Source organism: Hippocampus zosterae, chromosome 7 (assembly GCF_025434085.1).
Source record: "Hippocampus zosterae strain Florida chromosome 7, ASM2543408v3, whole genome shotgun sequence".
NCBI classification, from domain to species: Eukaryota; Metazoa; Chordata; class Actinopteri; order Syngnathiformes; family Syngnathidae; genus Hippocampus; species Hippocampus zosterae.
The window spans coordinates 18,778,721-18,805,089 of NC_067457.1; the positions used below are offsets into that span (position 1 = coordinate 18,778,721).

The 26,369-nt window shown below is 44.7% G+C and overlaps 1 protein-coding gene across 6 annotated transcripts in view; it reads right to left on the reverse strand.

The window, feature by feature from the left end:
* Positions 1-26,369, reverse strand: part of csmd3b (CUB and Sushi multiple domains 3b) — a 180,967-nt gene that overhangs the window by 107,990 nt on the left and 46,608 nt on the right. For all 6 annotated transcript variants that reach the window (XM_052070278.1, XM_052070281.1, XM_052070279.1 and 3 more), the window contains exons 3-4: positions 16,792-16,904; positions 4,236-4,433 (exon numbers count right to left, since the gene is read on the reverse strand). In XM_052070278.1, the coding sequence (XP_051926238.1) occupies positions 4,236-4,433; positions 16,792-16,904 (311 nt within the window). The remainder of the gene's footprint in view (positions 1-4,235; positions 4,434-16,791; positions 16,905-26,369) is intronic.

The window sequence follows — 26,369 nt, forward strand, 5'->3', positions numbered from 1 at the left end:
AGGTCTTTGCCAAAGCTGGGATGCATTTCTATCACTTAAGTGTATGAAAATGTGCAGGTGATCACCGTATTTTCTGCACTATAAAGTCGCACCTTCAATAAATGGACTAATTTTAAACAGTTTTCATAATTAGGGCTCACTGCATTATAAGGCGCACAGAATAAAAACGGCAAAAGCGGGTGCGGTTGGGTTATGCATCCACTAGATGGAGCTATGCTCAAGGAATACAATATAATTAAGAACGGCTTTATATATATAGAGAGAGAGAGCTTTCACAGCTGCAGCAGCTGTTAACAAAAAAGCATTTCAAATACCATGTCCAAGAAATCTGAATATTGATCTTAAATCTATAAGGCGCATTGGATTATAAGGCGCACTGTCAACTTTTGAGAAAATGGACAACTGACTCCATCTTTCCCGTTTTCTATGTTCGGATGATCGAGATAGATAGATGGAGCACATCACATGAAGGACATGAGGATAGATCAAAATTTCATCGGATCTCATGTCCTTGTGATTAGAATTCTATGGCCAGGCAAACGGCCATAGAATTTCCATACTCAAAATTGGTTCCTCTGATCTTGGCCCTTACAAAAAAAAAAAAAAATCTCATCTTAAACCTTGCTCTTAACCCCTCTCCTTCCTCCGAATCCCAATTCTTGCACCTGAAAATGTCCTAATCCTCACAACATCGCCATGTTGTCATTGTAACTGCATCCACACATTTGCATTCGCACCGGACACGCACAATGAGATTGAACATCCTGAATCATTTAATGGCTAAATGAGTCCCTGCTGACTCCAGCAGTGCTACTCTACTCCGCTTGAGCTTGCGTGAGAGCGATGCTGTGTGTTAGAGCGTGAATGAAAACTTTCGGCGTGCGAGCGTGCGTTGTGTCCGCATTGTGCGTCCCGGCTGCAGCGTCAGCATCCCATCGCGGGGAAGGAGCCATCGCAGTAAACACATTTTTTTAATCCAATCACATTAGAGTTAAGTAAAGCACACCTGACATAAGCCTTCTGCTCACGCCGCCACCGCCGCACAATGGAGTCGACTGAGGTTTGCCAAAAAACTATCCCCACCCACCTCCCACCCCCTCACTGACAGTGGTGTCATAATGACTTTTCTAGATTCATTTTTACTTCATGGGGGAATTAATTGAAAGGTCGGAACAAATTGCAGGTCGGCCAGATATGTTCGACTTCCAAGGGCCCGACATAATAACGCACAACCAAGGGCTTAATCTCATTTTACTCCCTCCTTCGTACAGCACCCGCTATGACGGTAATGAGAGACGAGAGAACATTAAAGGGGATGAGCTAAGAAGTGGATTGCGAGTGTATGTGGGACGAGGTGTGTGTGTGTGTCGAAGTTGTGGAGTAGAAAGCATAGAGCAGGTCTGCAGGAGCGAGATAAGACCACTTCAAGTGTCACGACAAGACACTACATTGATCTGCGGGACGACGAGGCGAGAAGACGGAGAGGAGGGGCGGGAGGGTAGGAAGCGAGTGTGATTAGTGTGAATAATGGACTTCTAAACACAATTCCACGTGCACTTAAAATGTTCTTATATATGAACTGGGCTCACTATCTACCTGAGGAGTCACTAGCCAAAGGAGTCACTATACCATATTGTTTATGCTAAGTGAGAGGCCTTTATTAATATTCAACGACGGGGAGAGGATATTACAATTTATGTCGCGTTAAACCGGAATTGAAAATCAGATAAAAGGGACGACTGAGGAGAAAAGCAGTAAAATGGAAAGAACTGAGGCAGACAGCGGGGTGGGGTGTGGGGGGTGGGTGGGGGTATAACATCACAGAGCTCGTCAAAACATAATGGACACGTCATGAGACGCTTTTGCACTTAACTTCTCAAGGGGGCTACATAATACCTATTTTTAATGTCTTCAAAGCAGTGATCGGCACCTTAAATGCTGGTGGGGCCACCGTTTTTTTTTTGTTTTTAAATCAGTGCTCCAGAGGAAAACACGCACTTCTGCAGCAGAAGAACCACACACACACACACAAAAAAAAACCAATTCTGATTTTCCTCAAAAATCTGGAAGGGGCAGCGGGTTGTGAGTGTCCATTTTGATATACAAGTTGCGTGAAAGGAAATCCAGCTTCCACACAACATCTCATTAGCACCCGCCGCCATGGCAACCGGCATCAGAGACTTTCCAGAGCAGCCGGCCTTTGTGGACTGTAGAAAGTGACTAATGAGAGTCCTATAGCAGACATTAAGAGTATAACAGGGACTGATTCTTATCAGCTCAGCCAAACGTTTAGAACATTTGGGGACAGTCATTTGAAGGTTTAAATCTTGAAAAACTCATTTCATGGCATGGGATTTTTAGAACAAAGTGGCTCCTGTCTTGGAAGTACAGATATGTATATCCGGTGTAGGGGGGGAAAAAAAACCAAAATGAAAGACATTTTTATTCCTTATTTGGCTTCAATGTGTCATTTTTCGGACTTTCCGCGGTAGTATTGGATGTCCCGCATAAAAAGCATGTTTGAGATATTTATTCAACTGGTTTATTTATTCTCAAGTTGCAAGAGTCACGACTCGAATTTGGTGTATGAGAAATTTTTGAAAAAAGGCTGCAGGCCGCTGCCCCGCATTCGCGGTCATAGCTTAACCCCTTTTAGCCTCGTTGACAAGAGTGACAGAGACATTACTAATCCGCCGATGACAAGTGGCTTTTCCTGCCTCCCAGCATCCCCCCTGTCCTGCTCAATCGCCATGCAGACTGACTTGACGTTGGTGGAAAATACGTCAATACCGAGAGGATGTGTCGATACTAAAATTAAATTCTATTAATTTGGAGTTCGTTATCCAAAAAGGAATTCATGTCTCATGGGATGTTGTTGGACGCTAATCCACCTCTGCTGCATGATGTGTCCAAGCTTTGAACCTTTATGCATCTTAACACGATTCAAAATATGCATTTGGGGTGCAGTTATAACTTTTGTCCACTTGGGGTTGCCACACTCACGCTCTACAATGTAATAACTGTGACTTTGAGCGTGTGTGGCTTTAAAAGATGGGGTTGTATATGTATGTGTGTGTACACACACACCCACACACACACTGTATATGTATAAAACGTTAAAAAAATTACGAGTGAACATTATTGGACAAAACCCCGAATGTCCTCTTCGACACTGCTCAGCCACAACTAGGTTTCTTCAATTACAAAACACGTAATCCTCCTCTTGGTACTCGTTTGTCAAGTTCAAGCCGTTCAGCCCCCAGCGACGTCTCCATTTACAATTCTTTGATCATGTTGGCACGCCACTCCCTCAGCCGCAACCGTTCCGGACCCCCCGCTATCGGCGTGAAACCACCGAGACTCGCACTGCGTCTCCATGATTGACACCCGCTGTGTTCTTCGGATGAATGGGAGCAATTAACGGTCTCGTTTCGAAGATAGACGGGGCATAAGGGGGAGGTAATAAACGAGAGCATGAATCGGTTCCACGCTGCGATTCTTTCTCGAAAACCACGTTGGAGTCGCGTTTATGTCAAGGGGCTGTCTGGTGACTCATCGTCAGTATTTGGTTTGATGCCTCTCAGTCATCAACAGTCATTTTTAATCACATTCTAATGAGGTTGTGTTTGTGTACGACAGTCGTTTTGAGTTGGGAAAACTCGGTAGTGAGGTGGCACAGCATGAGTCCAAGAAGAGCTGACTTCTTTTTTTTTTTTGTTTGGAGTCGTCGACTCATGCATTTGATCCAAAATAACACCTCATGAATGTAGAGATATTTTGTGCGCACGGATTACTTCACATACCTTCATAACACCGGCCTCTATTTTGTGCAGGCTACGTTTATATAAGGGAACAGTTTCTCGTCAACAAGCGTTCAGTTAGAGCAAAAGTTTTGCTTGTTAACAAATCAAAGGTTGTGTGTTGTATTGTTAAAAAAAAGTTCCTTGACCGTGTATCAAAACAACACACTTAACCACATTTTGACAACCAAAGGCATGTACAAAAGACAAATAAAGGGTATTTGGTTGAAATGTGGTGTACTTAAACACAAATGACTTGGTGTGCCATGATGATGGAAGACCACAACAAGAACACGAGATCCCCTCGCCCACTCACACACACATCAAAGGACACGCGCTCACATGCATGTGAAAGCCCCTCCGCCCCCAATCAATTCATTCAATGAAGCCAGAGTAGCACATATATACACAAGCAATCGGGGCGACGTTGTGTACCTCGGCAGACGGGAGCGGGGAAGTCCCACACGGCCGTGTTGCCGGCATTGAGCACGCAGGTGAGCGTGGCGTGGCCGTCCAGGACGTAGCCGGACACACAGCTGTAGCGCACGCTGTCCCCCACGGCGAAGCGCCCGCCGCCACTGAGCACTGCTTTGGGCGGGACGCCGGGGTTCCCACAAGATGTACTGTGGAGTTCTGCGGGTACAGACAATGAAAAGGGGGGAGTCCATTTAACCGGGGGGCGAAACATCGCTGCAGCAGTAAATATTTATGGTGATGGATGAGCATCATCTATCCCTATCAGAGCGCATATACATTTCAATTAGAAAGCGGTTGATGGCTGCAATGGAACCCCGGAGGAGCGCAAAACTGGTCTTAAGATTTTGCGGATTTAACGGCTGGTTCCAATTTAACTCAACAAAGAAAAAGACAAAGCAAACTCCATTATTATTATCGTACTGGCCCGAATATAAGACGGTGTTTTTTGCATTGAAATAAGACGTCGTCTTATATTCGGGGTCTAGGCGTAATACCCATTCACGACGCCGGGTGGCGCCAGATATCATTGAAGCGAATGCTGAACTTGACTCCCCTGGCCAAAGCGAACCCCTGCCACAAAGAATAAAAATAGCGGTAGCACAAAGAAGAAAAATAAAAAAAAATAGTGGTAAGAAAGAAAAGAGAAGCAATTAGTCAAGTAAGCAGCAATTTATCTCGTCTGTTCTGACGAGCACCGTGCACAAGGCCCTGCGGGGAAGTGAGACTTTCACATTCTGCCAAAAGGAGACAAGGCCCGTGAAGACGAGCAGATGTTCGCCTCCGTGTGCCGCAGTCACTGCCAGCACAGACCACCGTGTCCCGCGAGAGCATGTGTGTGCTCTCCGGTCATGGCGGCCAGATGCCAAGAAATGTTCGGAAAGTTTTTTTTTCTTTAAAATTCAGACGCCGAGGAAAGCACAGTCGCTGGGACGGAACAGACTGGTCTTCCCAACTCCTTGACAAGTTTTTCAGGCTCTGTCAAGGTGCAGGATATTTTGAAAGCAAATGGTCTCCCGGGAGCGGGCGCCATTTTCAAAAGCAGAATCCCCGGGCGGGAGTCAAAGATGTCAGATGTCATCGAGATGGGAAACTGGGGAAGGGAGGCCTAAAACGGTTGCCAGCGAGAAGACTCAATGTTCAGCAGCATGGGACGAATTTTCACGTGTTTTATGATGACTCATCAAATTTGTATTTCCCATGCTTTTATCGCACTTTGAGTTGCATTTCCATATAGGAAAAGTGTGAAACAAATCAAATTTGATTGATTGATTAAGAAATTCCACATCACAGAATGCATCCAAATCAGATGCAAATGATCAGTTGGAGTCATGCTGCATTCAAAGTTACGGACGATTCTAAATCAAGATGCATTTACTGGTGCCTATGTTGCTGGCGGATGTGTATACCTGCACTGGAGAGAGAGCGCGGGCAGGGGGGTGGGGGGGGGGTTGCTATGAGCCATAAAGCAGGAGGCTGATGGGAGAACGGGGATTGGCTCTCCTCTTACAATTTCAGCGTGATTGATACAACGATGAAAGTGTGCGGATAGATAGGATTTAAGGGGGGTGGGCGGTGGGGAGCGGCGGAGTGACGATTGAGGGGGGTGACTGGGAAGGAGACAGATTGGTTGTTTTGGGGGAAGAAAGAAGGACGCTCGGTGACCTCTGAAGCTCTTGAGCGTCCAACTTGAACTTCTGAGCGAAGCGCTCAAAAGCAGACAGCATCGCTTTCACGCAAACGTGCTGCAACGAGCGAGGGGGGGGGCGGGGGGTGGGGGGGGACACCGGAGCCAACGTGAGCTTCCTCACTTCTCGTGCGAGCCAGGTTCATTTGCTTCAGTCACTTCGGGTGGCCCGCACGGCTAAGAATAGCACATTGCGTTGCCGCGAGCAATTTTAGCAAGTATTCTTCCCAGTCGCCAGGTGAGAAATTTTGATTTGAAATCAAGCTGCGTAAATTGTGAAAATGTACCTCCAAAATCAAGTTACCCCACCCATTTAAACTGGAACAACAGCTTATTGTGTTCATCGCAAAGACTCGTTAATTCTATACTAATTTTAATAGAGTCGTAGCTATTCTAATGAGGACTCGTTGCCTTAAATGAATGCATGATTTGTTCTTTGCTATTGATGTCGATGGTTAACTATGAAACAGATGCTTAATTACATGGTAATAGATGTAAGTACAGGGACCCCCGCCGAGGAGCCGGTGGGCGGTGACAATTGATTGCCATCGTGCAAATGAACAAATTCTACATCGCTCATTTAACTCGGAGATGCCTCGCTATGGTTGCCGGGGCGACGCTCATCGCTCGCCCAATACGTCCCCCCAAAAAGCTTCCTCGATATGAATAGCATCCATTACTCGGTTAATGAGGGCCGCCGCGCTTAAAACTTTTTGGGGAAAGGAGAAAACGAGGACGTAATTGACTTAATGGCGGGATAAATTTCCCTCCAAACGAGTTTCGGCTCCGGAGAAACCAGTCAAAAACAGAAAGCAAATGAACATACTTTGATGTACGGTAATTAGTTTGGTTTGAGTTTCTCTGTGGATTCTTTCGGCGGGAATGCCTTCGCTAACGACCCCTCGTCGACCCCCCCTTAGCTCAAAACATACACGCGCAGGGGTCATCCATCCTTGGACCAGTGATTGGATGTCGGGTTGTGAACTGCTGGCCTATCGATTTTGTACCCGGCGGTGTTGGGTGACGGGACGCTTGCGGTGGTTTGTCGTGCTTTTGGAGACATATGTAATACGACGCGAACAGTTGCCACATTTTTTTTTAGCAATTTTTGTTTTTTTGTCTCAACAAGTTTGAATTTAGAGTTGCGTCTAAGAAGAAACACCAGAAGAAGAGACAGGAAAAAAAACGCATGTATTGCTGTATTCTATGTTTGCATGCATTGTAGTTCGGACGTGCCGGTACAGTGTAAACACCCCACCAAAATATCAATCGCTTAAAAATCTCTGTATATATATTGTATCCTGAAAGTAAAGCCATCTTTGACATTCCTGTCGGACTTTGCGGCCATTTCATAGTTCCATCACAACACTTTATTCGGTCGCCAGCAGCCACGCTAGACTTTCTTGCGGGTTTACTGCAGCGCGCCCTCAATTATTTATCCTCACCTTTTCTTCCTCCCTAATTACTCGCTGCGTCTTTCTATCACTGCCTCGCGCCAACCTCACCCTCCCGCGCACACCTCCGGTCCGCCACAACCATCATTTGGTCTCAGTCGCTTCATTACAAGCTGCTGCTTTTATGGCCCATCTGTAGACTGATCTGCATTCGTCACACACACGTAGATACGGAGTGGGCCGGGATGCACTCATCTAACCCCCCCAGCGCACACGCTCACACGAGCGTTTACCTGGGCTTTTATTTCTCCCTCGTTAGCAATTAAAGCTACGGGTTAAAATCAACAAATAAAAGTTAAAAGAATGGCGGAAGAAAAGTAAGAACGGCGCCCGTGCTATTAACTCATTCAGTACCAGCCAATTCTGGACCAAGTCTGAAAAGACGTTTAAAAACGTCTTTGGGAGTGAATGAGTTAACAGGTTTTAATAAGATGGATGACATAAAGAAAAAAAGAATTGAATGACTTGGGAAGTGTTTATTTTTTTTCTCCCACCTCTGTCAGCACCCTCTTGGATTAAAGAGGAACCGACTTTGTTTATTTATTTTTTTTCTTCCCTCCTCAACGGAACAGCTCAAAGAACGCATGAAAGATCCATTTAACGTGTGACGGATGAATCCAGCGGAAAATCCATTCGAAAGCATTTTCCATAAAATCCATCAGATTTGAAGGAATATTCAAATGAAGAGCATTCATCTCCTCAGCTGTTCTTAGACTCTTTTCTTTTTTTTACACACACACAAAAAAAAGTTTGTAGTCCATTACTGTCATAAATTGCTTAAGATCGCTCCTACTTGATAGTTGTCAAAATGCACGACAACAAGCGGTTAAATCCCACTTTCATTTGATTTAACAAAGGGGGCAGTCTCACTTGATTTACATTGCAGGCAAGCGACTCGAAAGTGGTGCTTGCATATGATCATTATTCATTTGACATGCAAGCAAGCCAACTTCCTATTGGCCGATAGCAGTCTCTCTCTCCTTCTCTTACACACACACACACACTCACGCACGCACCCACTAGGGTTCAATGTATTTTCATGCATTGAAATAAAATAACACAGCAAATATTTGTAGTCAATCTATGAAAATACAATGAAGCCAAAGCCGCCCAAAAAAATCTGTATTTAAAAATGTCAGCAGTATATGCAACTTTATTTTTTTCCTCGGGGGGGGGGGGGGGGCAAATGTTTAATGTTCATCCTCCAAAGCCCTCAAAGAATTCAATTCTATTCACAATTCCGGCACACATTTCCACTCCAGAGGACCGTCCTCCCCAAGAAGCTTCACTGCCTTCTCTCATCCCACCATGCACGCAAGTTCAAAGTAGCCCTCACTTTGAAATGCTTCCCAAACCACCTGGCCCCCCACCTACTGTTCAAAACTACTGCGTTACTCGAGGTGTACGAATCCTTTACAGTACCGGTAATATTGAGAGCTTTACATTTTCTTTTTGGTTCAAGGTACGAGTTCCCCAAATGGAAATGTGAGGTAGAGTAGTTTGTGGCAGGAAATGTAAATTCCTTGCAGCTCAGTCTCAAGGCAGCAGACTTTGTGAAGTACAGTAAAGCAATGGGGACACACACACACACACACACACACACACACACACACACACACACACACACACACACGCACACACACGCACACACACACACACACACACACACACACACACACACACACACACTTATCCACTGTCAATGGCAACAGCCAACATTTCAATACCAAGGTAACCTTGTGGAAAACAGTGAAAGGGTCTTATGTGTTGCCGCATGCTTGGAATACGGCGTCATCGGATGCAAATCTATCGCTGAAAACTATTCAAAATGAATCTTTTTATTCCCCTTTTTGACATAAGAAGAAAACTAGTCCATCAACCTTAAGCCAGATATCAATAATATTGAATAAATGCTCACAGGGCTTTCCGTAAGCGACATCTTTCCCGCCTTCACCTTGGCGTGAATTCAAATGAGCTTGTGCGCTTCTGTGAATATCAGGCTCCTGTATTAATTAAAAGACGAGTATGCTAATTGGCCCGATCAATAACGGGTCGTTAAGCCCAGAGGGAGGGAGCTGGCGACCAATAGGAACCGACGACGTGCGCGACACATGCACACGCACGCACTTTGAAACGAGCGCCATCCGGAAAGGTGGCGTCGCCTCACGTTGAGAGGGCAGAGGCAGACGGGGGGGGGGGGGGGGGGGCGGGTCGTTAAGCCCAGAGGGAGGGAGCTGGCGACCAATAGGAACCGGCGACGTGCGCGACACATGCACACGCACGCACTTTGAAACGAGCGCCATCCGGAAAGGTGGCGTCGCCTCACGTTGAGAGGGCAGAGGCAGACGGGGGGGGGGGGTCAGCAAAGGCAGACCGAAAAGCTACGGTATGTCCCTAAAACGGAATCAATATCCATTAATAGACCGAACAGCTCAGAGAAGCGGACAGGCTGAGAGAAAGAGATTCCCAAAAGATCAGATGCCGCATTTGACATTGAACAGGGCTGAGTAAATGAATGCGGCTCTTGGGAGCTGATCAATAGCATACGACGCTTCTGCGCTCGCCGCACACGCGTGCGCACTCTTTGCTTTTGTATTCCCAACATCTTCCTCGATTTCGTGTCGGGGTTCCATCAGCCACTGTCACTATGATGTTCAGTGCCGTGGAGATGTTATGCCGCGCCTCAACCTTGGCCCAAGTAAGCCTCTGATCCCTCCGCACAGTTGCTTATCACAATTCCATTGGGAAACATCACAATCACCACCCGTCGTGACTACAGGCCCCCCACGCCCCCCCTCCCCAATGTTTCCCAACTTGTAACAGACATTTTCGACTCTATAACTTTTTCCTGAAATGGGAAATGGACTTTTCACTTGTATGGCGCTTTTCTACCTATGGTACTCAAAGCGCTTCACCCTCATTTACCTCCTGATGGCGCAGCATCAGAAGCAATGGGCGGGAGGGGGGGGGGGGGTGGAGGCACTTCAGCATGGCCACATTGGCCGGGGAATTGAACCCCCAACCTCTCTGTTTGGAGATGGCGATTCTACCACCGACACCCTCCAAATTCTCCTCCTCCCAAGAACTGCCGACTTGGAAAGGTTCTCTCTGCTTGATGTGAATGCAGTAATGAACATTGACGGCTCTAGGAGTCACTGGAGGATGTTTTATTTTATTTTTTTTAACCCCTCCCTTTCAGCAGCCACTTTCAGACGGATATTTGACTTGTTCTCCAAGAAAGGGACAGCGTGTGTGGTGACAGCAGGGTGGAGGCCTGTGCAAGGTTAATGCTGCTCAGTGATCTATGAATCATTAAGCAGTACGCCATGTACACATTAGCGCCCGTAGAGACACGCCCAGCATGTGTGCGAGGCTTCGCAGAAGTCTGTTCGACTCTGGTGAAGAGTTTATTCAAAGTTCGAGTATTGGGGTTTACCAATTGGGGACGATGGCCTATCAACCATGACATATTATTCAACAATAATAAAAGTCGTAGTTTAAAACGAAATAAATAAGCGCCGTATTTTCAAGTCATGAAGTCAAGATGGCGCCCGAGTAGGCAGCCGTCAGCAAGCGCTCTCATGAGCCTTGCTTTTTTTGTTGTTCTTGTGTTTCTTTTGTCACTTTGTGTTTGTTGTTACGTCGTGTGGACTTGATGTGGACCTTTTTCAGCATTTTTTGGCCACGACATTCATCAAGGAGGAGACTCTGTGCTTGGTGGTTGCGCCTTCTCGGCAGCATGGGTATACCAGCACTGTTTTTGACTGGAGGAATGTCGGCGCCATTTGACTGTCGTTGCTGGACAGTCCCGGGGCGCTTGTGTCTTGCGCCTGTAATGGGCAGCATTTTTCAGAGCCCCGCTTTGTTCAGCGGAGAGATCGGTGCTGTTGAACGGTCTGCGGCTGGATGGATGGAGGTCTTGAGGAGCCGACGATGAGAAGAAAGGAGCGTTGGCGCGGAGTGCCGATGCGGATTTGGAGCTGGGAGTCGCGGCTTGGAGTTTGAAGCGGATTATGTGGGACAGGAGAAGTGAACTAATCTCTTTTCGTCAATGGACGCTACAGCTTCGTGTTTGCTTTCAAAACTTTGCTTGTAGCAGACGTGTGCACATTTTTCAGCATGATGTCTCTGATCCACTGGTGAAAGGACACTTTGATCCTCTCCTCTTTCATCTATAACTGCTTCAGACAACAAAGTGTATGCAGAAAAGTGGTGTAGATTGCACGACTGTCTCTGTCCTATGTGTTGTCTTGTGTTATTTTTGTTATTTTTGACTTCAAAATGGCGCCGCGAGAGTGGCTGCCTTTCCAGCAGCTCCTATTTTTTTGTTGTTCTACTTCTTTCTTTCATAACTTTGCTGCTGTGAATCTGGAATTTCTCCGTTGCGAGACTAATAAAGGTTTTCTTAATCTTAATCTTAATTTTGCAGTTACTAGGATACTCGTGTTCTTTGCGTGACGATAGTTGTGTTCGTCGGAAGACCTCGCCTATCGTTTTCCTCTCCTTGATTTTACCCCGTCGCTCTCTATTAGTAATAGAGGCAGCCATTTGAGGAAATATGGTGTATCTGCGCTAACGCCCTCAGTGCACATGTTGCTTCGCTAGCTTTAGGATGTGCATGCCAATCGGCGTGGAGTATCTAATAGGCATGCTTACTGCAGCGTAACTTATCGAATCTCCCGTCACGGCAACCCTCTCTGGGAGAGCTGAGTGACAAATACAAGCTTGCATGCAAGCACATGATCGGTAACATTTATAAAACATTCCAGTCATAGGTCAAAATTACAAGCATACTGTATTATTTGTGTGATATTATGAATGGCTGGACCCCCCCCCCCCCCCCCCGTCCCCCACCCACAGCAGTGAAAGAGGTCAGCGGGTGGAAAAGAATGACTGAGAAATGTCAACATTGTGGCATTTAAGTGGGATCATAAAAATAGACTCGAGTCTAAATGCGAGCATTCAAGTTATGAGGTCGTCCATAACTTGACCCATCCATCAAATCGTTCAGTCACAATTTTTATTCACAATAAAGCCGGTTCTCGAGTTTGAGTATCTGGGGTGGAAAAAAAAAATACTTTTTTTCCCCCCCCTGCCTCGGGTACCCGTTTCTTTATTTATATATCTATTTTGTGTACCCTGTGCTGCAACTAGTATTCATGCTGTGCTGTAACAGTAAAATAACACCGCCGACACGGTGAAAAGGCCAACTCCGACATAAGTTCAGAGTGAGACTGTAAGCTTGTGTAACAGACAGGCCTGAATTTACGATCAATTCATCATGTTCAAGTTGGTTACGATTCCTTCACAAAATATCGTGAGCGTCATTCAGATGAGGTCAATATATCACATCAGATTCCTTTTGTGCTGCCTGCTAGAATCTAATTAAAATACCAAAGTGTCACACCGACAACGGATTTTCGGGGACATATTTCTCGGCGAGCACAAATTATTTTTTTGGTCGTTTCACTGGACGCGACACGTCAAGGCGAGATCCATTTACCACAATGACACTCTGACGTCATCCCACTGATACGCCGACATGCTATCATTACACCGCTACGAAATCAAACTACTGAATCTATCATAGATATTATTGGGGATATGCATTTTTCATCATTTTAAACAGTTCACGTCTCAAAATCAGAAAAAAAAATGACAGCAACTTTTCACCGTTTTATTGCCTTGCTAAAACGACCCTCGCACACCGACGAGTAAATACATCGCCAGATTAGCTTCTCTTGTTAGCCGACTGTACAGCATCATATGCCCTAATTTTACATGAAAACTGATTTAATACTTTATTTTGAAAATATGGGACAGTTAGTTTAAATGAGTACGATCTCATTTGTAAACAGCACTAAGAATGATAATCTCTCTTTTTCGGATCAGATGTTACGCAATTGATCAAACTCTGCTCGTGTATGAGAATTAATCAACCTAAAACATTGCCTGTACAGTTCAAGTTTAGCGATCGTGAAACTCAAGAGTCCAAACGTACATAAATTCCATGGGAATTGCGTTTCTGTGGTGTCACTTTAACATGTACTTTCCACTTGAGCAGATTAACATGGGGGATATGCGACATACATGCATTTCCGTTACGGACGCACACCTCTGCATTCCCATCCAAGGCTTTACACTCCCCGTTTTGTCTCCAGGGACTGTGCTGACATTTTCTCCCTCATTTGAAATGCATGACCCGAGCCACACTCGCCTATATGTGCACAGCCTCATGCGGATTTGCCGGTGCGCTGCATGTAACAGTGGGGGGAAATAAGAGATGGGGGGAAAAAAAGAGATAATAATAGAATAGATGTGAAACAAGACATGCGATAAAACTGCTAGTGTGAGATATGTATGTCATTGTAGTGAGGAAAGGGAGCAGCCACTTTGTCTGTGGGGAACGCAGGCTGTTACAAAGAGTCAGCCTCCAGTTGTGGCAGAACACGTCATCAAGTTAAGCCGATAACTGCCACACTCACAAAAAACAACATTCATTCAACAAAATTTCCTTGATTGACTTTGGGGAAAGTGATTTGAATATTCAAGGAACTATGTTGAAGTGAGGAGCTGTATTTAGAACAGTGGTGTCAAACATACCGCCCGCGGGCCGGAACCGGCCCGCAAGGAGGTTCAATCAGGCCCGCAGGATAATTTAAAAATGCACAAAAGAGACAGAATTAATATTTTTAATAAGGTGCAATTTATTGAGTTCATCTGATCTGTTTTAATCAGAGAAAAAGATGTTTTGTAAAAGATATGTTCATTAAATTTCAACATTTTCCTAATGTTCTTGTGCTTCCTTATACCAAAACAAAGGAAGGACATATTGTTTTGGTTATTTCCAGCATAGTATGGTATCATTTTAATGGTCCGGCCCACTTGATATCTACCGAGGCCGTATGTGGCCCACCATGTGAAATGAGTTTGACACCCCTGATTTAGAAAATAGGCGATACTGTATTTGGACGAAAGTTAGTGTTAAAAATTCAAATGAAAATATCGTCGATAGAGTTAGTTATGGTGTCGTGATGTGTGAGAGGCCGTACCAAAACCGAAATTAATGGAGAAAACAAGCTGTGTCGTGGCTGTTTTTTGCCTCCCTTCTCAGTGAAAAGGCAACATCCATTATGTGACTCAGTGTCTGTCGGTACACACTCAAGCGGTGTCACCGCAACTGAGAAGGCGCCTTGATCACACGCACAAGAGGAGCATGATACAACACTTAAAAAAAAAAGGTATGCTTTTAAGCCTTGGCGATATTACGAGGTGAGGCTGGCCTTTCAGCCAGCAAATCGACATCCTGGTGGTGAGTTGGCAGACCATCTATCTCCTCAAGGAAAGTTAAAGCAAAGGGTTGTTTTAAGATAATGATATTATAATAATAATTGATTAATATTAAATTGTCCCTAGGTGTGAGTGTGAGTGTGAGTGCGAATGGTTGTTCGTTTCTGTGTGCCCTGCGATTGGCTGGCAACCGATTCAGGGTGTCCCCCGCCTACTGCCCGATGACAGCTGGGATAGGCTCCAGCACCCCCCGCGACCCTAGTGAGGATCAAGCGGCTCGGAAGATGAATGAATGAATGAATGAATAATATTAAATCAACCCACCTGCGATATTACAGACGCGCAAAAAAACCCAAAAAACCATTACCGGTACTCAACTTTCAATTAAAATGTCCTTTTTAGAGTTACTTCATCTATTTTATTGAGTTCTAAAACATTCAACTTAAAAAAAATAAAAATAAAAAAAAATAGAGCGGCCATAAATTTCGGAGCGATTTGCAGAGTCCCTTCACAAAACAAAAAAAAAAACAATGATGGAGGAGTTCAGAAGATCCTAAGATGCTCAGAGATGATCTTACGTTTTATTAAAAGACCAAACGCCCAGATAAGGTGTGCTTAAAACAAATACGGCGAAGGACAGCGGAAACGGAAAGAATATATATATTTTTTATTATTCAACATGGCATGCGTGTGCGGGATCATCAGCGATTCCTTCTCATCAGCACAATGTCAAACCGCCTGTGACATGATGCTAAATAATAAATCACTCCCTTCACCCTCCCCTCACTCACTCACTCACTCACTCACAGACGCATACATACAAATACGGTGCGCATGTGTGCCGCCCCATGAATTAATGATGGTCTGGCGGTCTTCACAAGAACAAGCGGGGAGGGGGTGGGGGGGGGCTCGTGTGTAGCTATCCCACAATGAAATCAAAGCAAGGAATTGACAAATCTCTCATTCTCAATCCCCAAAAGGAAAATGGAAGAATCTCAGAAAACACAACATGACCGCACTCTGCGCTGGGTAACGAGTGCCTGAGGCGTTCCCAAACCAGGTGGGAAGCGCTCAGGTAGGAGTCCGGAAAATCTCCACTGACAATGTCAGCGTTGGGCCATGACCTGAATGACTTTCCGGGCAAATGAAAAAAAAAAAAAATCATTTTGGAGCCCATGCAGGCTTTCAATCGATTCAATTGTCGGTCAGCTAGTTCAGAAATGGTCTTGAACAGGCTTCATCTGCACAGTTTTTGAAACCAACCTTTTTTTTTTAATCAACCACAAGATGGAGGACTGCTACTTTGGACAATCCCCCCCCCCCTCACCCCCCCCAAAAAAGAGAAATGCTTTGTCTCTCCCCCTACATCTCAAACAGAGAGTCTTCAGTAAGTGGGTTCAACTTGAAAATGTCCCACTTTCTGGGTGACACCGTGACACTTTTACCGCCCCGACTCGATCGCTCGCAAAGCGGCGCCCGGTCTTGACAGCCGTTTGCTGCGGAGAAGGAATTAAAGTGTCAACTGGTGACAAGCTGAAAAGTGAACGTCAAATTTCTCCAGAACTTTTCTTAGGAGTCCTTCAAAGACGGTGGACCGGGAATAAAAAAAGAAATATTGGAACCCTCGCATGATGCTCCGATGGAAGATCGGCAATGTGAATCGGTTTATTACCGGTACTTGCGTCGAACCAAACTATTTTGCTACAGCATCGTTCGCTTCCTTCACGACGCGATTCTTTTTTTCAGACGTTGCTTTGCTACTCTTGTCAGACATTATCATAATCTCGCCGTTTCTTTTTCGGGATTTGGTGCGGAAATTAGCTGTCACATCCTATGCACCGACTCTGTGCCTCAATTCGAGTTTTTTTTTTGGGGGGGGGAGCATGCGTCAGTGGGTTGTAAAATGTGTGCGTCTTTCAGATTTTGTTTTATCACCCTGCATCTTTTTTTTTTTTTCTCAGCACATTGCATCCAGAACATCACCACGGAAACAACTTGTGCGCCCATCCAGCAGTGTTACTACACACACATACACGCGCGCACACACACACACACACACACACACACACACCAATGCGCGTTCTACCTTCGTAGATGAGCTTGAAGCCGTGTGCAGAGACGGCAAAGTCGCTCGTCAGTCTCAAAGAAAAGACATTCCCAGTGCTAGTGACCGGAGGAGGCACCTGGAACCCTGTTAACCTGCGGAGGAAAAAATAAACACATGAATACTCCAAACACATCAACAACACTCTCACATCATTTCTGAGTGGACTCATACTTGGTCATCAAAAGCTATGAAAACGCAAAGTAAACTTGTGTTGCATCCGTTTTAATGAGCGGGTTTTATGAATGCAATCGACTGTGATCAACGAATCATTGTCATCAAAAAATATCTGAACTCAACTTCATCTGTATAATGCTTTGTTCAACAGCACCAGCGTTAACAAAGCGCTATAAACAAAATATAAAATAATAGCTAGGAAAAAAATATGGTACATAAATAATTACCGGTGCAATTAACGTCAAGCGATTTTTTTTTCCTATCATGTCGAAATGACTGTAAATGGCGTTGAAAGACAAGAGCTGCGCACACAAATTGCCTTCCGGGAAATCATCTTGCTGTTTATACTCGGCCGTTTTGATTACACCACTCTGTGTGTTTGAACCTCGTGGCCTGGCCTCTGAGGTACGACAAAAACAACTTTCCATTACTTGAAAATACATTTTAAAAAAAGGAGGGAAGGGGGTGGGTGGCGAGGAACGCCGGTAGCAATAAAAGCCACAAGTGGATTCTTTTAAATAAATCATGCCGCAAGATTAAATCCCATCGAGTTTTGAAACTGTAGTTTTGCTTGATATACAAACAGGAAAACAACAAAGGTGACGCAGCACTGTTAGATGTTCTGAGAGCGTCCTTTTTTTTTCTCCCCCCCCACCAGGACCGTTGATTGATTATAGAGTGATTATTTTTGCAGCTAGGAAAAAATGAAGTTTAAACACCCTATAATGTGTGTGTGGATGTTTCATATCACATTTACCAAAACTACGTTATACGCAGTTTATTTCATGTTGTGCTATAACACGCACGAAGGTGCACGGGGTATTTACGCTATGACATGCGAGTTCACGAAATGCTACGCTGTGTAATGTTACTGTACTGCACATGTGTTATGATGTACTGGACTCTACTTTATGGTGTGAATTGAATCCGGGTCGCGCCATGCGATGCAATGTGGCGATCTTATTTTACGCTCTTATTTCATATCGTGCTGTGCTACGTCGTACTGTACATCCGTGACATTTCATTTTATGCTCGACGATGCTACATTCAAGTATTTTATGCCATGCGATGTTAAAATGCAGATAGGAACAACCTGTGCAGAAGACGGTGTCGTTTCTCACAGGAGAACATAAATGTTTGTGTGTGTGTGTGTGTGTGTGTGTGTGTGTGTGTGTGTGTGTGTGTGTGTGTGTGTGTGTGTGCAACTCTGAGATGACTCGGTCGTGAAAGTGAGGGTTAAAACCATTTTTTTAACACGACACCAGGAAGCCGTACGGATGGCATGCTTTGATGCAGCTTTTTGTCAGGCAGCAGAGTTCACATGACCTCAGAAGCTAACTACTAATGTGTGAGCATAAACGGATAATTACACGTGTTACTATTTATTTTGTTGTTGTTGTTGTTGATAGAAAATAAGGCATTTATTCACGTTTGATGAACACCTCTGCAGCCCAACACCAACTCATTGGAACTTTTTTTCATCTATGGGGGGGAATGAGGGAGCAGGAGTGTGGTGGGGGGTGGTATTATTGGAGATTTTGGAGTTTGGAGATTTACAATTACTCATGACATTTACACTCATTTCTGTGATGTCATTTTCATCTGCAGCCAATTGTGGCAGATGTATCTTTTTGTGAACGACATTATCACGAAAGTCCATCTCATCCCGACATCTTCCCTATCATTTCCCCATCGCCTCACAGTAATTAACTAGCTCCACAGACACACACGCTACCCTCGTTACGGTCATTAATGGTGTTTTTTTTTTTTTGCCCCACACTTATTTTATTTTATTTATTTTTTTTATCTGACAAACGTCTGCTTCTGTTATTTCAGCACGTTTCATCATGCGGCATCTCGTTAGCATTCCTATCATCATCAGATAAACTCTGTTTGACACAAGCGCTTGCGCACACACCGAGGAGGAGATAAGGTCCAGAGGTCATAATTGTTCAAGTTGGCTGGTGAGTCAAGGCCAAGCAAATTCATTTTCTCTCTTTTCTCCCATGTTCACCACTGAGGACGTTCACTCCGTTTCATCTTTATTCTATGCGCGAGGGACTGAGGAAAAGCAACGGATCCCTCCTCATTATCAGCTCAAAACAAACATGATTGATTAGTTATTCTCGAAAGAAATGCAATACCATCAATGCTTTCTTTTCTCTGTACATCTTGATCTTTTTTTTCTCCCGGTTGGACAAACTTCAGGGTCTGCACTGGTCTGTGTGACATGAATATGCCAAACATTAGATCTGTGCAGGTGACACACTCCCCAAAGATGCTCTAACAGTCCACAGACATGGTGGACATCCCACAACACCGCAGATGATTGGCAGAAATACCAGCGGCCAATCTTTTGCCCCGTTCAAGCCTACCGATTCGCGATTTAGGAGTGATTCCTCCCACCCAGGATGCGAAGCGCTCCGACGGGTGGGGGGGTTGAACAGCAGATTAACCTCGCTGTCAGCCCCAGAGGTTGAGAGGGGAACACGCTGTGACTCAGACTGACAAGTAGTGATGCAAGCTAAACACCAATGCGGCATTTTTTTTTCTAATCCAGCAAAGCGTTTCATATGCATCATCAATTGCACTTTTGCTGTGCGCTCAGCTTCGATAGCAAACAGGTGCCACATTTTTACCACTTGACCCCACCTCCCCCTCCGGGATCTTGGCGACATGCCTCCGTGGGCAAACTCGATTTTCCTGGGGGCATTTTTCAACAACATCTGTAAACAGCGGTCCCGCACTATTTAATAATAAATCATGTGTACATCCGTCTTCCCACACACACACACACACAGACACACACCCCGCCCTCCTCTCTCTTTTAGACACTTCGATAGATAGTGACTGCTGACCCCCCCACTCCCTGAGCTAAAGCTTGTTTAGGCTTCTGGCTATCCCATCACTTACTATTACACTTGACGGTCATGGGGAAGAACATGCAGTGAAAGGGACACACACACACACACACACATGGAAGAGGGGCAAACACAAATGGATGTGCATGCTGGTGCGATCAGTCTCTCGCACGCACACACACACACACACACACACACACACACACACACAGACCTGTGTTGTGCAGATAGGCAGAGACAGATTGCACGCCTCCACTGGCATTCAAAGGGGAGGTGTCAGGGCTGACAATGACTTAAAGGTACAGTCGTTAGAGAGATATATGGGCCGGAGGGGACCGGTGTGTGTGTGTGTGGGGGGGGGGGGTTGGCCGCAGATTAGATGTGGTGCTGAGAAAAGGAGGGAGCGCGTAAAAAAAGAAGAAATATGATGGCGAGGGATTAAACGCATGCGTCAAGCACACGTGGGAGGTCACAAACTTGACAGTGGTTAAGGATGATGTCACAAGAGCGGACTTCCTGAGAATTATGTGAGAAATTGTACAAAATGTTGGTCAGGAAGAGAGTGCTGGCTGACACCGCTGTCAAACAACACACACATATAGACCAAAAATTGGATTGTTGTTTTCCCAAATAGAATGACAGGCTTGGAAATACATTATTTCGATTCAACGCAAAGAAGTTTGCTTTCATGGAAGAGCGCAAATGAGAAACCAAGGGGGGGGGGGGCTACAGCAGGTCTTTCCTTTTGTATTTTGGGACAATTTGTCCTGTTCAATAAATGGCTGAAAGTGCATCGGTGACTGCAATTCTTCTTGCTCACAAACAAGCGCATTCGCGAACCTTTTTTTTCCTCCGCTTGACTCGAGCTGTGTCGTATCTGAAGCTCACTTCAGTACTTGCTCGCAACACAAAGTAAAAAGTCGACCAAGTGACACTCCTAAGTCAAGGTAGCCACCGTACCATTAATTACATTGCAAAGCATCAAAGTCTGAACTGTTCTGATCAAATTTCATGTTGTGCCTTCCCACAAAATCCTCAATGGGGGAAAAAAAAAATCTCAAATAAAATCCGATGCGGTCGTGTCTCTTGTAATCCTTTGTGTTGGCGTCTGTCTGCAGTTCAGTGTGCATCACCCGTGGTAGTAATTACCGCTTTGACTTGTTGACGACAACATAGTGGCACAAAACATCAGGCCCACCCATGCACATATGCAAATGCACACACTCGAAGGCCCTTTTACACACCTCAACACATGACTCGGATGCACATCCCAAAGAATAGTGACACGTGAGGGTTTGTGGGATATCTTAAAAGCTAACACGAAATCCAAGTTCCAAACTGCATTCCAATCTAAAATGCCCCATGGAAATGTAAACATCGACCTTGGATATGGCAGACAGCTTTAATCAGGAAGGTGGCCATATATATTCCCCGGGCTTGGCATCATGAATCACTTTTACATGGGATGTCCTTCCAAGACCAGTTTCAGGCGGCGGCATGGCGCAAAGTGGAGCAAATCCGAGCGGACGCTTTTACAACGTTCAGCGTGATGAATGGCCGCACCGCTGCCACCGTAGCTCGCACTACATTCCGGCACAACGGAACACCTGTGAACGTGGTCTTGGTGCTTTTTCAATACAGAAACAGATTCCAAGGAGGGTTCAATCCAGCCTGCAGTGGTGGGAAGTAACCAGGTTTGATTATACTTGAACAGTGATTCTGTCCACCTGATACAGAGGTTTAGACAACAAAGCCTGTTTGTCTTGATCAAGAATTTGGGAGACGTGTCGATCCTAACCAGATTCACCCCAAAGTCTATAGAAGCCATGTGCGATGTGTAATTTTGGTTTGAAGTGGGCTATTTTTGTGTCACGTTGGCCGATTCCAAAGGTCCTTCAAAAGTAACCGTGTCCTTAATGTTTTGTCAGATTGGAGTTTGGAACATGGATACAAGACAGATGGAGGACGCTTGACTGCCAACGGTTTCATTACGGGTGAGGGGTGAGGAAAAGTGGTCGGTCCTCGCCATAAAACACAAAACTAATCCCGCCGCCAGATCAGAGCTTGACCATCCATCTTGTGTGCATGATCAAGGTCCCACCTTTGAAACACATGAAGAATGCCTGGCATGACTATAAAGATCCAAGAACTCCACTCTGATTTTTTTTTCAAACTGTATTTTGAACATTAGGTCCCCTGTCACTGCTTAAAAAAAAAAGCAACGTCAATGCTATTTTCTACTATTCAAAATATGCACTGAGTGGTTGCCAAAATATTTGTCATGGGATTATTTTGTATTATTGAGGCACGGGCGTGCTTGAGACAAGGCATTCGGGGAACATTCTGTCATCTGGTTTTAATTTTTAAAAACACGAGTCTGGCATCCGCTGCTGCATCATAATACGCATATAATCAAGCTCAATGGTTATTATGAAACCATCGCACGCGTGCACGCACGGCAAATCACAAAAGGATGGCAATGCTCGAGTGAGGAAAAAAAGTCTATAATGGTCAAGTGACAGACGGTGATGAATTGATACGTCGACAAAGGCGCCGCGTCTGTGCGTTAAGGTCACTAGACTCTCTTTTAATTGAATTCTTGTATTTGGGTCTGCGAGGATAATGGAGCGAAGCACTGGAGCAGAGAGGTACACGCATTGTTCTCGTTCTACGCCCCCCCCCCCGGATCCGAAAGTCTGCTCCATTGGCCGCCCGTTCCTGCCGTGACAGCGTTTGAACGTCATTAGGCCACCGACACAAAATCTTTAAACGCAGCCGTCCTCGTAAATATGTGTGCACACCTGAGCGATTAACGATGCTTTAATAGCGATGTTTAACGGGAAAAAAAAATTCTCCTGAATAATGACTCCATTATTTGGGAGCCTCAGCTTTTCCTGGACTTAGAAGCATTTGGTTAAAAGAAGTGACTGCAATTAGAAAAGAAACTAAGGTGCAAAATCGTGTTATTGACAAATTTTGCAAGCGGGCATCACGAATACAGACATGACATCTATTCCATGTGACAAAAATAAGTGAATGACAAATGCGATGGAGTACTGCACTGCCTAATACAACATCATACTGTTTACCAAGACCATAATATCATGAGACACTGAGCGATTATACGATAAGCCAGCCATTATCATCTATGGAACAAAAGCAGGGAATTACAGAGGAACTTTGGGGACGATACAATGTCCCAACACTGCGATTTTGCGATAATGACGTATTGTGGCCAAAGCATCTGTCAATCACAGAGAAACCTGTACTGCACTTTCTGTTTACGGTGTTGAGAGCAATTCTGAAATGCAATTCATATCTTGCGGAAGAAATTGGTATGGTACAGCATTGCATATCTATGGAACGTAACAAATGCAATCTCAAACAACATGAATGCAACGACTGATAAATCTGGCAGTTCATATCAAGTCAAATTGGGACTTGAAAAGAAAGAAAAAGGGACTGTTATGGAGAAATACTGCCAACCAAGAAGAAGTCAGGCTATTTGGGGCAAAACAAATACGTGGCACAGCTCCCTTTAACCATGAATGCATAAAACATCGTGGCGTGACCACATCACATCAGATAGGAACAAAAATTTGCATGAAATAGGCCATTCCTAGATGACCGAACATCATCTTTAATATTGCATAAACATACAGCAAGACCCCACTAGTTATGACAGAGTGGCTGCTGAAGTTTTGGTTGCCAAAGGGAGTTGAAATCGCCTCAAATAATTAGAATGTGTAGCTCATGTCTGTATACACTTTCCTCAAAAGGTGTTTTTTTGTCCTCACTGGACTAATAGTAGCACATGAGCTATTTGGGGAAACTAAGATATACAAAATGGTCACAAAAATAAGCAGGAATCAAACTCTGAAAAACGACACGCCGCTATCGAGTTCCGCGAAGATCAAATCAGCATCAAGGCAAAAAAAATAATGACAAAAAAAAAAAAAACAGCCAAAGTGCAAAGCGCATACAGCCGGACGCCTCTTCTGACGTGTCACACTGACAGAACAATTTCATTTTCAGTTCCGTTTGAATTATCACATCTGCTGTGATTAAAAAAGAAGCAATGGGAAACCACAACAGGCAGGAAGACAAATCAATCACAGAATGTTGAGGTCGATTTGCTGTTGCCGTCTTACTTTTTATTTTATTTTTTTTCAAGAAAAAGTACAAAGTGTGCGTCCTCAGCTAACCTAAGAATCCAATTCCAAAAGCATGGAACAGAACCATTGAATAGATTCCTAAGTCAAGATGGTGGACAGTCGAGCATGTCGCAACCCTCCCGTTGGATTGAGTCACCCCGCGTTTGTGAGTCACGCTCGGAGGAAAGAATTCCAACGACATCAATGCGGGAGAACCTTTAGCCTCAAGACGGTGGTCTTTCAATAACGAGACAGGCGCGTCGATCCCTGCCCACGCGGCTCAATGCTAAGCATCCAGTGGGAAGCTGGGTAGGCGTGAGGCTCAAGAAAGGAACGCTGAATGGAGAGAAAAAAAATGACTTCCCTGTTTCCAAAAAATGTGGGATGATACAATTTTTCACCGTCCTGCTATTCTTTTAAAAAAATAAAGCAACAGTGATAGAACCTTGCGGTTCATAAATTTAACACACAGTTGTTCAGGCAAACATTCAAGTAGTCCTGGATTGTTTTGATTAGTTGTCCATTTTGAGTCCGCTATGCTGTCGGACGTTAATGTAAAATTAAATGAATGCATTTTTAAGTTAATTGAAGTCACAGGTGTCAAAGTCAAGGTGCGGGGGCCAGATCCGGCCCGCCACGTCATATTGTGTGGCCAACGGGAGCAAATCATGTGTCAACTTTCATGGTCCTTGATGAAACCTGTTCTGAAATGTCAAATTGTCACGGGTAATAAATAACGTTGAGAGAGAGGGCATCGGCCCTCCAAGGGAAGACGGAACTCCGAAGTGGCCCGCGACAAAAAATGAGTTTGATACCCCTGATTTAAGTGAACCCCCTAACCCACCCAATCCCTGTTGTGTTGAAAGCAATTGTCATCTTCGTGTAATCTTCTCCGGCCTTTAACCAAACGCCATTCTCAGTTTTGGTCCTTGTCGCCTGTTCGTCTCAATCCGATCCCCACTTGCGATTGTCGGAAGGCGTGCCAAACATCCGCTCTGATCCCTCCAGTAAGGAGGAGGGTCGATGCCAGCTCTGTGGCTCATCAAACTGATCCCTCCCCCAGGGAAAGCGCTCGCCTGACACCTGGGTGACGACCCGCAAGGAGGTTGTGAGTATGGAGAGGCTAATGGGCAGTTTGAGGGGATTACCAGTTTAGCCGCTGGGATTACTGGAAGGCTACACACACACATACAAATGCACACACGAAAGACACACTGGGGAGTGTATTTACCAGACTGGGAAAGTCATCCGAGACATATTGGCTCACTGACTCTCAGTGGCCGGCAATCCAAAACAATTCCGCTTAAATCGTCAAAAGCCGCTAGGATCTTGTAACACAGCTGCTCTGATGTTTCCTGTCAGAGAGACGTCGAACTTCACAAGTGTTTGCTCGTTCCTCCCTCCATTACGTAAAGTCGCCAATACATATTTATGAAAAGCAGAAGATTGAAGACTTATCTTTGTCCTTCGGAAGGTACCGTGAGCACTGCTCTTAAAAGCCGCCATACACGATTCAGTTGTGAGGAACGTTATGCGCCGTTATTAGAGAAAAATCATTCCGAATGCAAGCCTTTTTGTTGTTGTTGTTTTTTTTTTACAATCCTAACGCTTCGCTGTAGCTCACACGCTGGTCAGAAAAATACAAGGAGCACAAAAACCATTGTGTGAATATCATTAAATTTATTTTACGTCATTTACATTTTTATAGATTCATTTTCAACATGCCAACAAAGTTGGCACAACCCCCCTCTTGCCCCCCCCCCCACTCCAATATCCACTGCTCCATTTTATTTTCTAATCATTTAATTGCAACGCATATAACGTGCACGGTATGTATAAAACCTCTGGAGATAACGAAACCCATTTCAAAACTAATTCCTCATAATTCATAATACAACCTCAATAATTATCAAGAGGTTAATCGCTGAGTTTGCATGAAGACTTGTTTTACGCTCCAAACAATAGATTTGTCATTTTTGTCAAGTTATGTCACAAGTAAAAGATTGATTGTGGCAAAGTAGGAAAACCAAAAGACAATGCCAGCCGAGAATCCGTTTTTAATAAACATCAAAACCGACGACACAACGGTAGATGAATTTGGACTCTTTCATTGAATTTTGCACAGCTTTCTTTTGAGATTACAATTGTAATCTGCGGTTGAAAGGAACGGGTGGACGGTTATCGGCAGTGAACAAATGACGTTGACAATATGAGTTGAAACAGACCCGATCGCTGAAGTCATATTTGAGAAGAGAGATGAAGGAGTCCATTACAGGTTCCGACAGAGACGGACTATGCACAGGATGCGAGAAGATAATGGACACCAAGTGATAAGCTCCACGCGCACAATGTATCAAGAAACCTGTGA